Below are 12,907 nucleotides of genomic sequence, written 5' to 3'. Positions count from 1 at the left end.
TCACTATCACTAAATCATACTCCATTTTTGTCTCAGCACACCAATCTGTGCTGGGAAAACGGAGATCTCTTGGGCAATTTTTGGATCAGCTGACTTACCAGCAGTATTGTTCTTCCAGGTACAGTGAGTTTGTGCAGTACTCTTATGTGGAAGCTTTTTATAACTATTTTTAAGCTTAGCAACCTTAGCCTTTCCAGCTTTTCTGATGTTTAGGAGTCTTTGTCCTTTGAAGTGTTTGACTAGAAGTTTTTTACAGCTTCCCACTCTAATTACTCACATAATATTATGTTACAGTAGCTCAAGTCTGATTATTTAAGTGTCTGAGTAGGATGTTCCATGAAAAAAAAAATGCCTTTACAAACATAGCTTTGTACTTGACGTTTCTATATAGAAGCCATTAAACAAGACATTAATTCTTCTCTTTTGGGCTCAGTGCAATTCTTGTCTGTGTGACTAATCCTATTGACTACAAAAGGACTTTTCATATCAGTCAAGATTGTAGGACTGGACTCTTGTCTTCATATTTTGGAGACAAATTAAGCCCTGTTCAGCTGTAGCTGCTTGTGGCATGCTGTGGAATACATATCCTGTGCCAAGTGGTCAGGGCCACACAACTTATTGCTCATCTCTCTCCAATAACTAGAAAGCTATCTTGTTTTGTCCTCCCCATTACTTTTTCTGCAAAGCTACAAATGTCAGAACATGCTGTGGAATGACTATGGCAACATCATGTGAAACTTTTTTTTTTAAATGCTAGAAATATGAATTTGCTGTTCCAATCCCTTGTTTGTTAGTTTTTCTAATTGTAATAAATGTTCTGAACTTTCATGAATGATCATCTAAATAACAAGGGGTTTCTTTACTCAGTACTATCTCTGGAAAATGTACAGATTACTTTTAAAGTATCTGCCAATTATCTTGCAATTTGAAGTCTGATTTTTTTCATTTTCTATCTGATTCACCTGAGGGGATTGCCATTTCCATAGGCTCTCCACTGTGTCAAGAGAAATACTCAAGGAAGGTAAAGTACTGAAGAGAATTAGAGAAAACCTGTGCTTCCCCAGTGATTTCTGGGACTTCATTTTTTCTGCCAGTTAAGATTTAGCTTTTAGTATTTTCCATGCAAGTCCATCTTTATAAAAGGACATTGTATTTTGATTATTTAGAACCTGAAGTCACAAAGGGCATGTTGTAATTAGTTTTACATCGGTAGGAATGGAAAACGTATTGTAGTAGTCAGAATCCCCAGGGGAAGGTTTCTAATAAAAAGTCCGTTGAATTTATTCATATGTGGAAAGAACAGTCAATATTTGAGGTATGAAATGTCAATAAAAGTGAAACGTATTAACACGCAGTCTATGTTGCAGAGCATGGCCTTGCCAGTTAGAATATTGGAGCTTTGTTTCACAAAGCTACTGTGTACTTTTAGAAATACAATCTCTAAAGGAAAACAGAATTAGTCTGTTAAAAACAGGGCTCCCTAGTTGTGAAAATTGATAGCTTAATATAAAATGTAAGATATGTTTTTTTTATATATACATATATTTCAGATTACATACTAGAAGTGAAAGGTAAAATACCTGTAATGTATTACATTACTATGAATGCAGCTGAGAGGATCATTTTCTGACGTTCATTCTCTGTGATTCTAATGGTGGTAGAGGCCACCCAGCTGTTTGCTATTTTGTCTTGGATAAAAGATAGCATTATAAAAAGCGATAAATTAGAAAAAATATGGCAGAACATTGTTCCATTAGCTTGATGTCCGGTTAATAAACTTCTAGCTTACTGCAATACTTATCCTAGTTCAGTACCAAATCCTAAATCAGTGGCAAAGAATGAAGTTTTTATTTGCCAGTCAGTTCTCAGGAATGGAACCATGTGCTTGCATAGCCACAAACAATCCACCTATATTAATTCAAAACAAATGTTCCCCCAGGTGGGATGATTTTCCCAGAGGGGCTGCAGTGTTACAAAACATATAGCATACTATCTGGTTGTATGTCTATTCTCTGATTAGGAAGTACCACGAGCATCTTTCCTCTTACTGACCAGACATTAACAGAAATGTGTTCCTTTTTGCCCATTGCTCTAAACTTACAAGGCAAGTGTTGACCCAAAACTGATTGAGCAGTTGGATTGACCTTTCTTCAGCTTATCTTCTACCTGCTCAGTGTAGAACCCTTTTTATCCCCTTTCCACTACAACATCAAGGAATCATTGAGCAACATTGAACTCCTGAGAGCTGTCAATGTACTTACTTCATTAGAAGCATCGTTGTCTTGGTAGTTAAAACAAAAAAATAGTGTCCAGTATAAGAAATCATGCTTATAAATTTAAAATGCACTTTTCGTGAACATCCTATAATCTTAAGTATCCCACTTGTTCACTTGTTTGTTTTCTATATTATCTGCGGAAAGGGGTGAATTAAAGCAATTCAATTGAATTCCACATGTTTATTCATGGAATAAATGAAAACACAGGAAATACTGAATGATTTGCCTATGAGGTAAATCACCACTGTGAGACCAAGTTTAGGAGTTTTAAATGCTCCTGTAGAAAAGCAGATGTTCAACTCCCAGCAGCTGCTCTGTGACCATCTACTGTTGCTTTTCTCTAGCCAGCACCTGTGAAACTGAATTGAATTGAGAAGTTTTGCTTGCTTTCAAAACTCACTTTCAAATGTGAGTTACTTCACATGGAACACAGGGATCACATTAAACACTTTTGCAGGTTTCCAGAGTCCCTTTCTTTCACTGTTACGTAGGTTTACTTAACAATGAACAGAATTTGGTTTTAAAAGGGAGAATTTGCACGACTGCCTGCCGTGCCCTATATCTATCTACTTATATCACATTGCCTGTTTCTCAACTGGAGTCCATTTTAGGGTCAATAAAGGTAAATGTAGTTTATAATAAAGGTAACTGTGAATTTACCTACATTCACGTGATCCTAGCATCTTCATTATTGTTTGTCCACGTACATTGCCAGTCTTTTCCATTTTTCAGGCACAGCAGGATGGTTCCTGTCATTTACAGTTTGTTTTACTTATTCTTCAGGTCTCCTGTGATGGCTGGAGGTCTATTTGCTGTTAACCGAAAATGGTTTTGGGAGCTGGGAGGCTATGATCCGGGATTAGAAATATGGGGAGGAGAGCAGTATGAAATCTCTTTTAAGGTAAGTCATCGAGTCACCTTATGACCTTATGAGTCTTCCTTACTTGTTTGGTTTTATGCCTGTGGATTTTGATTTCTGATATGCTTTGTGATCGTGATGCTGTAACTAACGCTAGCTTTAGGGTTTTAACTAAAATTAATTTAGTACAGTTTGAATTCTTTTTCTTTACAAATTTCCACTAATTTAAAACAGAATTATGTCATCAACATAGGCTCCATAAACCATATAAAATCACTGCGTGCAGTTTAGTGCAATTTTCTCCAAATATCTGGTAGCTTACCGCCATCAAAGAACAAAGTTTTACCTTGTCCTTTGTGTCAAGTCTTTTCCACTTACCATCATCCATCAGACGCATTTCCTGAACCCTATCATGCTGGAGGTAGGCTTCCGTAGGGTCAGCTGATGGGAATGGATGGAAGTGAAAGTAGAAGCTCGTAGGAAAGAGGACTCTCTTCAGTAGCAGTGAATCACTAGACCAGCTCGACTGCTATGAGCTATTACCTACAGGCCAGATTCTCAAAATTGGATGATTTTTAATTCAATTTTGATAATTGACATAATTGTAATGACGGGGAGTTTTTGAGTGCCCAGGTTATGAACCACCATCCATGGTATATCCTCTGTGTGGACATCTGTATTCAAATCAGTTACTTGGCTTTTACATGCTGAGTTGAAAGTCTTACTACTTTCCACATGTAAAATAGGTATTTGCATTAGTTTGATAAAGACTAATATATCTAATTTTGAAAATTCAGTTTACTATGCTCCAGTATACCCATGGAATTAAGAACTTTACCTTATGGCCTCTGTATGCGCAGGTTTTCAATTAGCTGATAGAATTTCATGAAAAATATAAAATGAGTCAGACATGTTTGGATAAGGATCTGTAATCAGAATTCACATTTAGCTTCAGGATCTTTCCAACCTACTTCCAAACTCCTACGGTGTAAAGCTCAGCAAATAAATTTAATATGTCAGCCATGACTAATATTGTACATCTTGCTGCATCTGAGTTTCAACAGTGATTAAAACAATAAAGCTGTGGCCATTCTGTGGAATAAAATGTACAGCACGACCCTACACTGGGCTGCTAGACTGTCTTTATGGGAGTTATCAAGAACAGAAAAATGGTTTGTATTAACTGCACTACTCTCATCTTTCTCTAAATCATTTTTACGCCACAGCAAAACAAAATTGGAAGGCAAGGGAAACCCAGTAGATGGAAAACATGTTTTGAATATATCGATTTACGTTCTATCCATATAGGTTGTTTCAGAGTCAAATGTAAGTAGTCACTTGTAGCTGTAACAACAGTCTCTGGCAGGTCACCTAAGATTTTATTATCCTATTTCGACTATTCCTTTTATTTGTCATCACAAAGAATATAATTGTAATGCAGTCCAGTCTTTGTATAGAAACCATGGTAACAGCACTAGAAATTGAGATACTAGATTGCCCCAGTGTGTTTTACTCAAGTGATAGATTCCTTTTTTTTTTATTTTTTGGAGGCAGCTGTGTCACACTGGGTCTCATTTCAGTCATATCTCCTGATATCTCCTGATTCATCTCATTAGTATGTACTAACCTTAGGGTCTCTGTCCTTTCTTATTAGTATTAAAAGAAGTAGGAGGAGGAAAAAAAAAAAACTCCTTAGAAAGAATTGCCAATAGAAACAGCTTTCTGCTGGAAGAACTTAACAGATATGAGTTACAGAAAAAACACTGCTGTTTTGTTTGGAATGACACAAAATGGGAGAAGAAATCATGGGAGGCAGGATGGAGAAACAGAACAGACTTTTTTTGTTATACCAGAATTACCCATGTCATCTTGGGAAAGGTTTCTGGTTCAACAGTTTCTACATTGAGAGCTACAGATTCAGTTGTCTTAAAACTTTTTTAAATGAGAGCAAATTAGTCAGTTTAATTTTATTCACAAAGTTTTTATTCACAAAACTTGAGAAGGTGGTGGGCTTGCCATCTCTCTGTTATTCACAAAGTCAATGAAAAAAACAGATGACCAACACGTGAAACACCCAGCTTGAGTGGGTAGGAAATGACATCTTCCCTAGATTATCTATTGTTTATGGGTACCCTTTGCTGATGCCATGTCTTGTGTTAATGCTATTTTGCTTGGCAAATGACTATTTGGAGCATGCTGCCTCAAGAACCCCCTCCAGAACATCTCTAACTACCAGATACTTGACTGTTCTCGCTCATTTCTTCAATTCAATTACATCTCAAGTATTTTGTAAAAACATTCCATTAAGAAGCTGCAAAAAGAAGCCAATTTGAAACGTCCCATAACAGTGGAAGAAAGTTCACGTTTAGAGAACTATTTCAGGTTGGTCTTCAAACTCAGTGACAAACATGATCTTCCTTTTATTTTCTTCGCATATAATCTTGTTTTTAACTTTGAGATTCATTTGTATGAGCACTGCTATATAAGTATAAATAAGTGATCCAGCTACTATAAATGGATACCATACCAATGACATGATCTTTCCAGTGTCAGACTTGTGATTTTTGTGGTTAATTCTAATACAGTGATGTAATTATGAGGGAGTGCATGCCAAAGTGAGAGCTGTCACAGACTCTCTGGAAGGAAATAGTGTCTGGTTCACCTCGAACAGATTGCCCTGCTCCATGAGCTGGAGTGAGGAGTGTTCGTGGATCATTTTTGTTCTTCTACTCAGTTATGAGTTTTAAACTCCACTTCATGGATCAACAACCTACTGTAACCCCTCTGCTTAACATTGTAACAGAAGATCCAGGTACTATACAGTAGACAAGCTGTGGCGCGTCTTTAATTAGTGCTCCAGTTTACTTTAATGATTTGAGTGCTTGAGGTAGGCTTACAGGTATGTTAAGGAAGATCTTTGGCAAATGTGTATCTCAAATATCAGGCTTATATGCCCAATTTCACTGTTTCCAAGCATAGCATCATGTAAAAGAAACAGTGCATGTCATGTTTAATATTTTGTGGCCTCATTTTATTTGGAGAAAAATATCCTAGATGCTGGAATGAAACTTCTGCAGGAAACATTCACACACCAAAGGGAAAATATCACTTGACAGTCAAGATCATATTAAGGAAAAGCATCTTCTCAACCAAAGACGTCTGCATTAGTGAATCACAGTTATTGACAGTCATCCGCACAACTCAAATTAGAGGAGTGTGGGCTACAAGGCAGGTAGGAAGCTGTGAGTACAGAGCATGGGCTTAGAAAACCAGAGAAATTGGATCTTTCAGAAAAGTATGATTGCTAGATCTTTGCTAGTCTCAGGACTCCATAAAATAGTTTGCCTGATGTCCTCTGACATAAGGCTTCATCAGCTTCTGCATCGTGAACTTAGTATCACCTGCTCTGCTGTGCTGTGCTCACTTTAATCTTCTACTGCATTTTGCATACCCCAGACACACAGTGAATTAAAGGCTGGTGTGCAGGGTCATCATACAAGCTCAAAGGAATCACTAATAACAGCTAAGCCATGCTGCTTTATGAGTTCAAGATGCTAAGGCAGAGTTTGAGTACTGATTTAAAAAACTATATAAGAAGATTATAACAGGAGAATTCGTTGTCTGGGGAGTCAGGCAGCAGTTTCTGACACAAAAAAAAGTTGAACCAGATTTAGGAAGGGTAGTCAGGCTGGGAAGATTGGATGGTAAGTGTCAATTTTGATGTTTCTTACTGGCTGTTTCACTAGATGTGACCTGGGGTGACAGGCACCAGGCTTCAGTGTAGAGGATACTCCTAACCCAAAGTATTTTTCTGTGGGGGAGTTTGCATTATCTCATTACACGGGGACAGGGGGTGGGTAGTGTGAGAAAAAATCTCTTAGTGTGTGTTTGGGGATGATGAGGGGTGTTCTAGGGGGAAAAAAAGAGACTGAATCTGCACTGAAACTAGTTTTACTGCAGAGTAATTGAATGTTTCTCTAAAATACAGGAAGCTTTATAATGTTTTGGTGATGTTTGGAATTGTGCCATAGCAGGAAACTTCCGCAGACTTCAGGCACATTTCTATTCCAGGTGCTGAGTTGTTAGGAAGAGACAGGGACAAGTTTAAAAAAAAAAAAAAAAAAAAAAAAAGGCTGCATTTTAAGTTTGCTTGGCATTTATTTCCTTGACTACAAAAAACAACATACTTCTCTCTTTCTCTTGCGTGGTAATGTTGCAGCAGAGGACAGCAACAGTCGTTGCACCGGGTGCTGTGTTGATTAACTGCAGCTTCCAAATCAGAGCACTTGGACATACATTTGAGGGATGGTAAGGCAGTTGCAACCTGTGTATCAAAATATGACCTCTTCATTAACGGGTTTCTTAGATTAATTTTTACATAAGAAATAATGTGTAGCATTTTAGTTTTTTGGCAGCATAACCTCAGGATCAATTTTTTAATTAAAAAGATGTATGATATCTTGCTGACGATACTGTTCAGCATGTGCTAAACTTGCAAAACTGTTCAAGTGCTGGAACTGACCTGATTAATAGCTTCCCTTCTCATTAACCAGGGAAGCCACTATTTAGGAAATCCCAAATTTAAGTCTGCTAGAAAAACACTATTTATGTAGTAATTTCCAAAATATATAGACTTGTAAAAGATAGTCATTTCCTGTGTTTGCTGAAGATCCTTTACACTGGACATTCCTTAGTCATAGACATATACCATACCTTAACAAAAATGATCGTGCTAATATCCCAGCCTCTTTGAAGAGAGTCACCTATATCTAGGGCTTTTTTATCCTTAGCTGTGCTGACACATCTTCCAAGTTCTCTCCATCCCTGTTTTTGACACACAACTCCAAGTTCATTAATCCCTTTATTTATTGTCTTCATTGTTAATTCCCTCCACTGCTGGCAGTCTTGGGGGGAGATAGGGAGTAGGGGAGCATTACCACTTGTCAATGCAGTTGCAGACTATACTGAAGTACAGATGCGCAGTATTTGAGAGCCACTGGTGGGTTCTGTTGAAATATCCAGTCATCGATTTCCAGTTTACACAGTACTGTTTTAATGTCGTTGGCAAGAAATCCCACTACATCATGAGTAAATGGGTTTTGCTGTTTCTGACCTTGCTGACTGCACATTTGAAGTCATTGTTCCTGTTTTTAATTTTTTATTTTATTTTTGCATTTAGCTGGGCATTCTCGTTACATGGAAAAGTTCACAATAAAATATTCTTCCTTCTTTTCTACCACTGCCAGATCTGGTTTCTTGGCTTACATTTCAGGAAGAGTATCTGCAAAATTCCATAATGTTTTTGTGTTTATATTTTCTGTGACTTTTTCAGCCCCATCGTGATAGTACATTCCTCCTGTTTGTAGTCTCTATTTCTTGCCCAATGCTCAGAGCACCAAACTGACAGCTTTGCATGACATACTTCATATTCCTTTTCCACCAGTTTACTGTTTTGTGGTGGTGGTGGTTTGTGGTTTTTTTTTCCTTTCATTACAGTGTCTCTTGCTGTTGTCTGTCTTGTTACTGACTCTCAGCTGCGGTATGTTTCTCAATTAGTTTTGAAGACTGATCCAAAATCCATTCAGTCCCTCCTCAATCTTTTACTTAATTTGCTGTATGTTTATGTTCCTGTTCTCCAGCAACATATCCTCCACTGCTGAAAAATCATGAATCTCTTACTGCAGTAATTATGATTACAGTGTAGCATATGGATTGGAGTCTCATTCTCATGTGCACTGTATTTACATTTTACAGATAGTCCCTGGGCTGGATCACTCACAAGCCGGAGAGATAAGGCGAAGAGATAGAAAGAGCAAGCAACATTTAGTTTTAAAGACGAAGTGATACAAAAAGAGGGTGATTCACCCCAAATCCCACAAGAGCTGTACAGCAGAGCCAGAAAATGCATCTGTGATATCTAAGCTGCAGTCAGGAACAAAGCCACAAAACCACAGCTTAATCTATTTTAAATCTTGCGTTAATGCTTGCCTTTTGCTTTCAACCATCCCTATAAAGTGTTTTGCCACATTCTCTTGGAAGGAGCTATATAAAGATAAATTGTGATATAGTACATAGCTGACACATAAACTACTCTTCTTTTGATCTTTCCAAACTGAAATTGCATTGTTCTAGTTTCATCTTTGTATTTTATACCTCAGCTGTGGACCAGATTCATTGCTTTGTAAGAAGGAGGCATTAGCAATCTTGAGAGTTTCATTGCTTGCTTCTTAGATAAACAGAGGCATCAGTGTTGTGATATCATTTTGCCAAATGTCCCACACCACCTGAATTCTTTTCATGGTACACTGGAGATCTGCAATATTTAACACAGAAGCCATTCTCCAATTTTTTGCATTTAGTGCAGGTGACATAAAAATGCACATTTTAAAGACAAGGTTGCCAGAATTGATCTTCCCAGGAAAATATTAAAAGTGCCTTTAAAACCATTCTGAAGCTAAAAGATAAACAGGAACAGCTGCTAAATGTCCTTCAAGGCAGCCCGAGATTCATTTCAATTACCCTATACAGTGCACCTCAGGTGCTGCACAGCATTTTCAAGTTTTATATCTATCAGATATAAACCTAACACAAAGTGTTATTTCCTCCCACTTGTTATTGCCTCAGCATACCTGACAGGTTTTTTTCCTAAATCCTTTTCTCCTTTCATTTTTTTTTTTTTTTTTTTACAGATATCCAACTGCATTACAGAAAATGCAGTATATGTCTACTTCAGCTCTCATTGTCTGAGTTAAAGTAATACTGCCCTATAAATATATATGCTTTCTTGTCTTTTAAATTTGTTCTGCTGCTGATCCTCCTGAGTCAAACTTCTATACTGTCCACTCTTAGCTTCAGTAGCTAAGAAACATTGCTTAATGACTTCAATATCTTGTCTAGTCTTTGAAATAACACTTTAATTTAAAAAACAGCAACAAACTGTAGATATATGTCTGCACTTTCATCTGTGCACTGGGTTATTTGAAGACAGTCACAGAGGTATCCACTGAAAAGGTACCAAATGATGTAATGTACAGGGTATTCGCAGAAAGGTGAATAATATTTTTTACATGATTATATTACCCACCTGATTTGAACATTCTCATTTTTATGATTTTTAATATGTTTATGAATGAGAATTAGGTGTCACGGGATTACGTGAAAAGGATATTCTATGATTCTATATACAAATGTTAACAAGATTTCGGGTTTTCGTTTAAGAAGCAAACTTTACAAAATGGTTTTGAAAAAAAATGATCAAGTCAGCGTGGCATAGCAAGACCACTCGGGGCTGTAATGAGCTATTTTGACACAAAGGCAGAGCATTTATTTGGGTCTCTATTTCTAAACCATCAGTAAATTTACTCCCTGAGAAGGACTGTGCTCACTCAGGGACCTGATGAGATATGCTCACAACAGAAATAGGAGTTAAAATACTCTTGATTCCATCACATTGTGTGCTTCCATTTGGCAGTGCAGGTGCCTTTATCGCTTGGTGCCACTAACCTGCAAAATGTGCCTGCTCATCGGACATGCTAGCAAGCACCAGAAGCACCTACAGAGCGCTCCTGTGCCTTAGTGAAGAGCTAACTAACTCTGTGCTGGGCGAGGGAAAGGTCATGAGCAGCTTTCAGCTGTGCAAGGGTGTCTGTGGGTCCACAGGAGAAAGCTGAGCACAGGATCTTCTGCTGTCTTTGGCGGTTTCAAACCTTCCTTGCTCGTGCTAGTGTACTCAGGCTTGTCAAGCAATCTGGTACAGAGCCTCAGACAATTACAAGGGCTAATACCCAAATGACCCATAAGAAGTAGCTTCCTCAATCGCTTTGCAACTCAGGCCTTCGTGCTAAAAACCCCAGCTTTCTCTTCTCACAGTATGAATAGCACAGTCAGTCTCAGCGGCTGAATTCCAGCTTGCTACCTTCAGCAATTGCTTTCAGTCACACTCAAGCACCAAGAGATCCCGCAGTGCAGTGCTTAGCATCTGTACGTTCAGATTACTAACATGTAGTCGCAAGCTCACAGCCACACAGCCAGGACTATGCAGATACACCCTCTGTAACAAAGGCAAGCTCAGCAAAAAAGGACAAACTCTTGTCCATTTTCAGTATTGTTTTAAATGAATGAAATTAATCATTTCATTTTCCTGTGATTTGAAAAAGCCAGCTGCTACAGCCAGCTGGTAGGCAGGCCAGAAGAGTCAGAATGAGAAATGTATGGTAAAAAAAATGCAGAGATGCACGTTGTTCACTGCAGGCTTCACAGTGAATGTCAAGTATTCGTGATCATATCATATTTTCTGATACCTTTTTCTAGGGATCTGGTAACTGCTTCTTTAACTGGGAGTATATCAACTTCTGGATGAATTGCTTTCTGTATGTGAATCATTGATAAAACTTTCAGTTGTCTGTTCTGTTCTGCGTTAGCCTCAGTCACAAGCTTACTTCATTCCATTTTGCTCCAAAATGCATCAAATACAGATAAAATCCCTTCATATGTGTAGCATGTGGACCTCTGTTGTCACCCAGATAAATGGAAATTAATGGAAATATAGAATAACAGCCATTCTGTTATAATATTTGCAGAGAACAAAGAATACTGTTTTGCCAAGGCTAGGGAATAATGTTTATATCAGCTTTCACTCTAAGTGAATTTTAAACTCTTGATGAATGACTGGTTTCAGGATTTTGAAAAAAGTTCTGCTTGGGGACTTTCAGAGGTTTTTTGTTGTTTTCCATTTCCCTGATTTGCAAAGTCAAATTGCTTTTTCTTTTTATTAGTATTATTTTTAATCAGAAAGTCATAAATGTTGTCAGTGTGCTATAAAAACCACTGAATAGCCATCTTGGAGTTCAGTGGTTTGGCATAGAAAATGATGCCCGTAGGTGTTATTGCATAATTTCTGTAGTTCCTCTGATGTGACATACAGCCTTGCTCTCACATACACTTGGTAAAACCTAGTCACACTAGGTGAAGCCTTGTGAAGAATTCCTTACTTGCTGCCCATCGACATGCAGCGTGGGTTTTAGGCCTGTGATGTACTTGCAGCTCCCATCAATTTTGACAGAGATGACTACATTTGTTTCAGTGTCAAATGTATTAAAGATGAAAAGCAGCATGCTCTTTTCTCTGTCTATGTGAATCTGATTGGAAGGAAATTGATTTTTTTTCCTTTTTCTTTACAAAATGAAGAGCATCTTAACAGTTGAGCTCTTTGTTCACTATTCAATACAAAACATAAACCAGGTGTTTTGGAAATTCTTCTTTCTTTTTCTGATGGTTTGTTTTACACACATGGCCTTCTTCTGAAATGTTGTCCCTATAAGTTTTAAACAGTAGACAAAATAATATGTGGTTGTGTTGCAGGAGGACTATTGATAGATATATTAAAGATGTTTTATATTTTCATTTTGAACATACTCTGCATATGCAAAGTGAGATTCCAGGTACCAAAGAACCTTTTCATCAAATTGCAGCATTGGGTAAGCAAAGAAGGCCACCACTATGAATACAGGAGGATTCGGTACAGAATGATGTATAGTTTTTACATAACCCTTACATAACAAATCATAACGTCAATCAAAATGCCCTTCTTTGCCCCATTTGTCCCCAGGAGTCATTCTTTCATTTGCTGTGTGTCTCCTTTCCAGGTGTGGATGTGTGGAGGTGGCATGTTTGATGTTCCATGCTCTAGAGTTGGGCATATCTACAGGAAGTATGTCCCTTATAAAGTCCCTTCTGGAACCAGCCTAGCACGCGTGAGTAATTGGGTTTTGCT

At 37.8% G+C, this 12,907-nt stretch overlaps 1 protein-coding gene across 7 annotated transcripts in view; it reads left to right on the top strand.

Annotated features, from left to right (window-relative positions):
• The window catches only part of GALNTL6 (polypeptide N-acetylgalactosaminyltransferase like 6), a 517,959-nt gene that overhangs the window by 468,791 nt on the left and 36,261 nt on the right, over positions 1-12,907 (top strand). For all 7 annotated transcript variants that reach the window (XR_014583969.1, XR_014583970.1, XM_083835053.1 and 4 more), the window contains 2 exons: positions 3,060-3,177; positions 12,780-12,887. Coding sequence is in view for 5 of the 7 variants with exons in the window: in XM_083835053.1 (XP_083691179.1) it covers positions 3,060-3,177; positions 12,780-12,887 (226 nt within the window). In the remaining 2 variants the exon portion in view is untranslated. The remainder of the gene's footprint in view (positions 1-3,059; positions 3,178-12,779; positions 12,888-12,907) is intronic.

This window comes from Anser anser (assembly GCF_964211835.1).
Source record: "Anser anser genome assembly, chromosome: 4".
Classification (NCBI taxonomy): domain Eukaryota; kingdom Metazoa; phylum Chordata; class Aves; order Anseriformes; family Anatidae; genus Anser; species Anser anser.
Note: the sequence above shows the minus strand (reverse complement) of the source record. Positions and strands in the feature narration are given on the sequence as shown.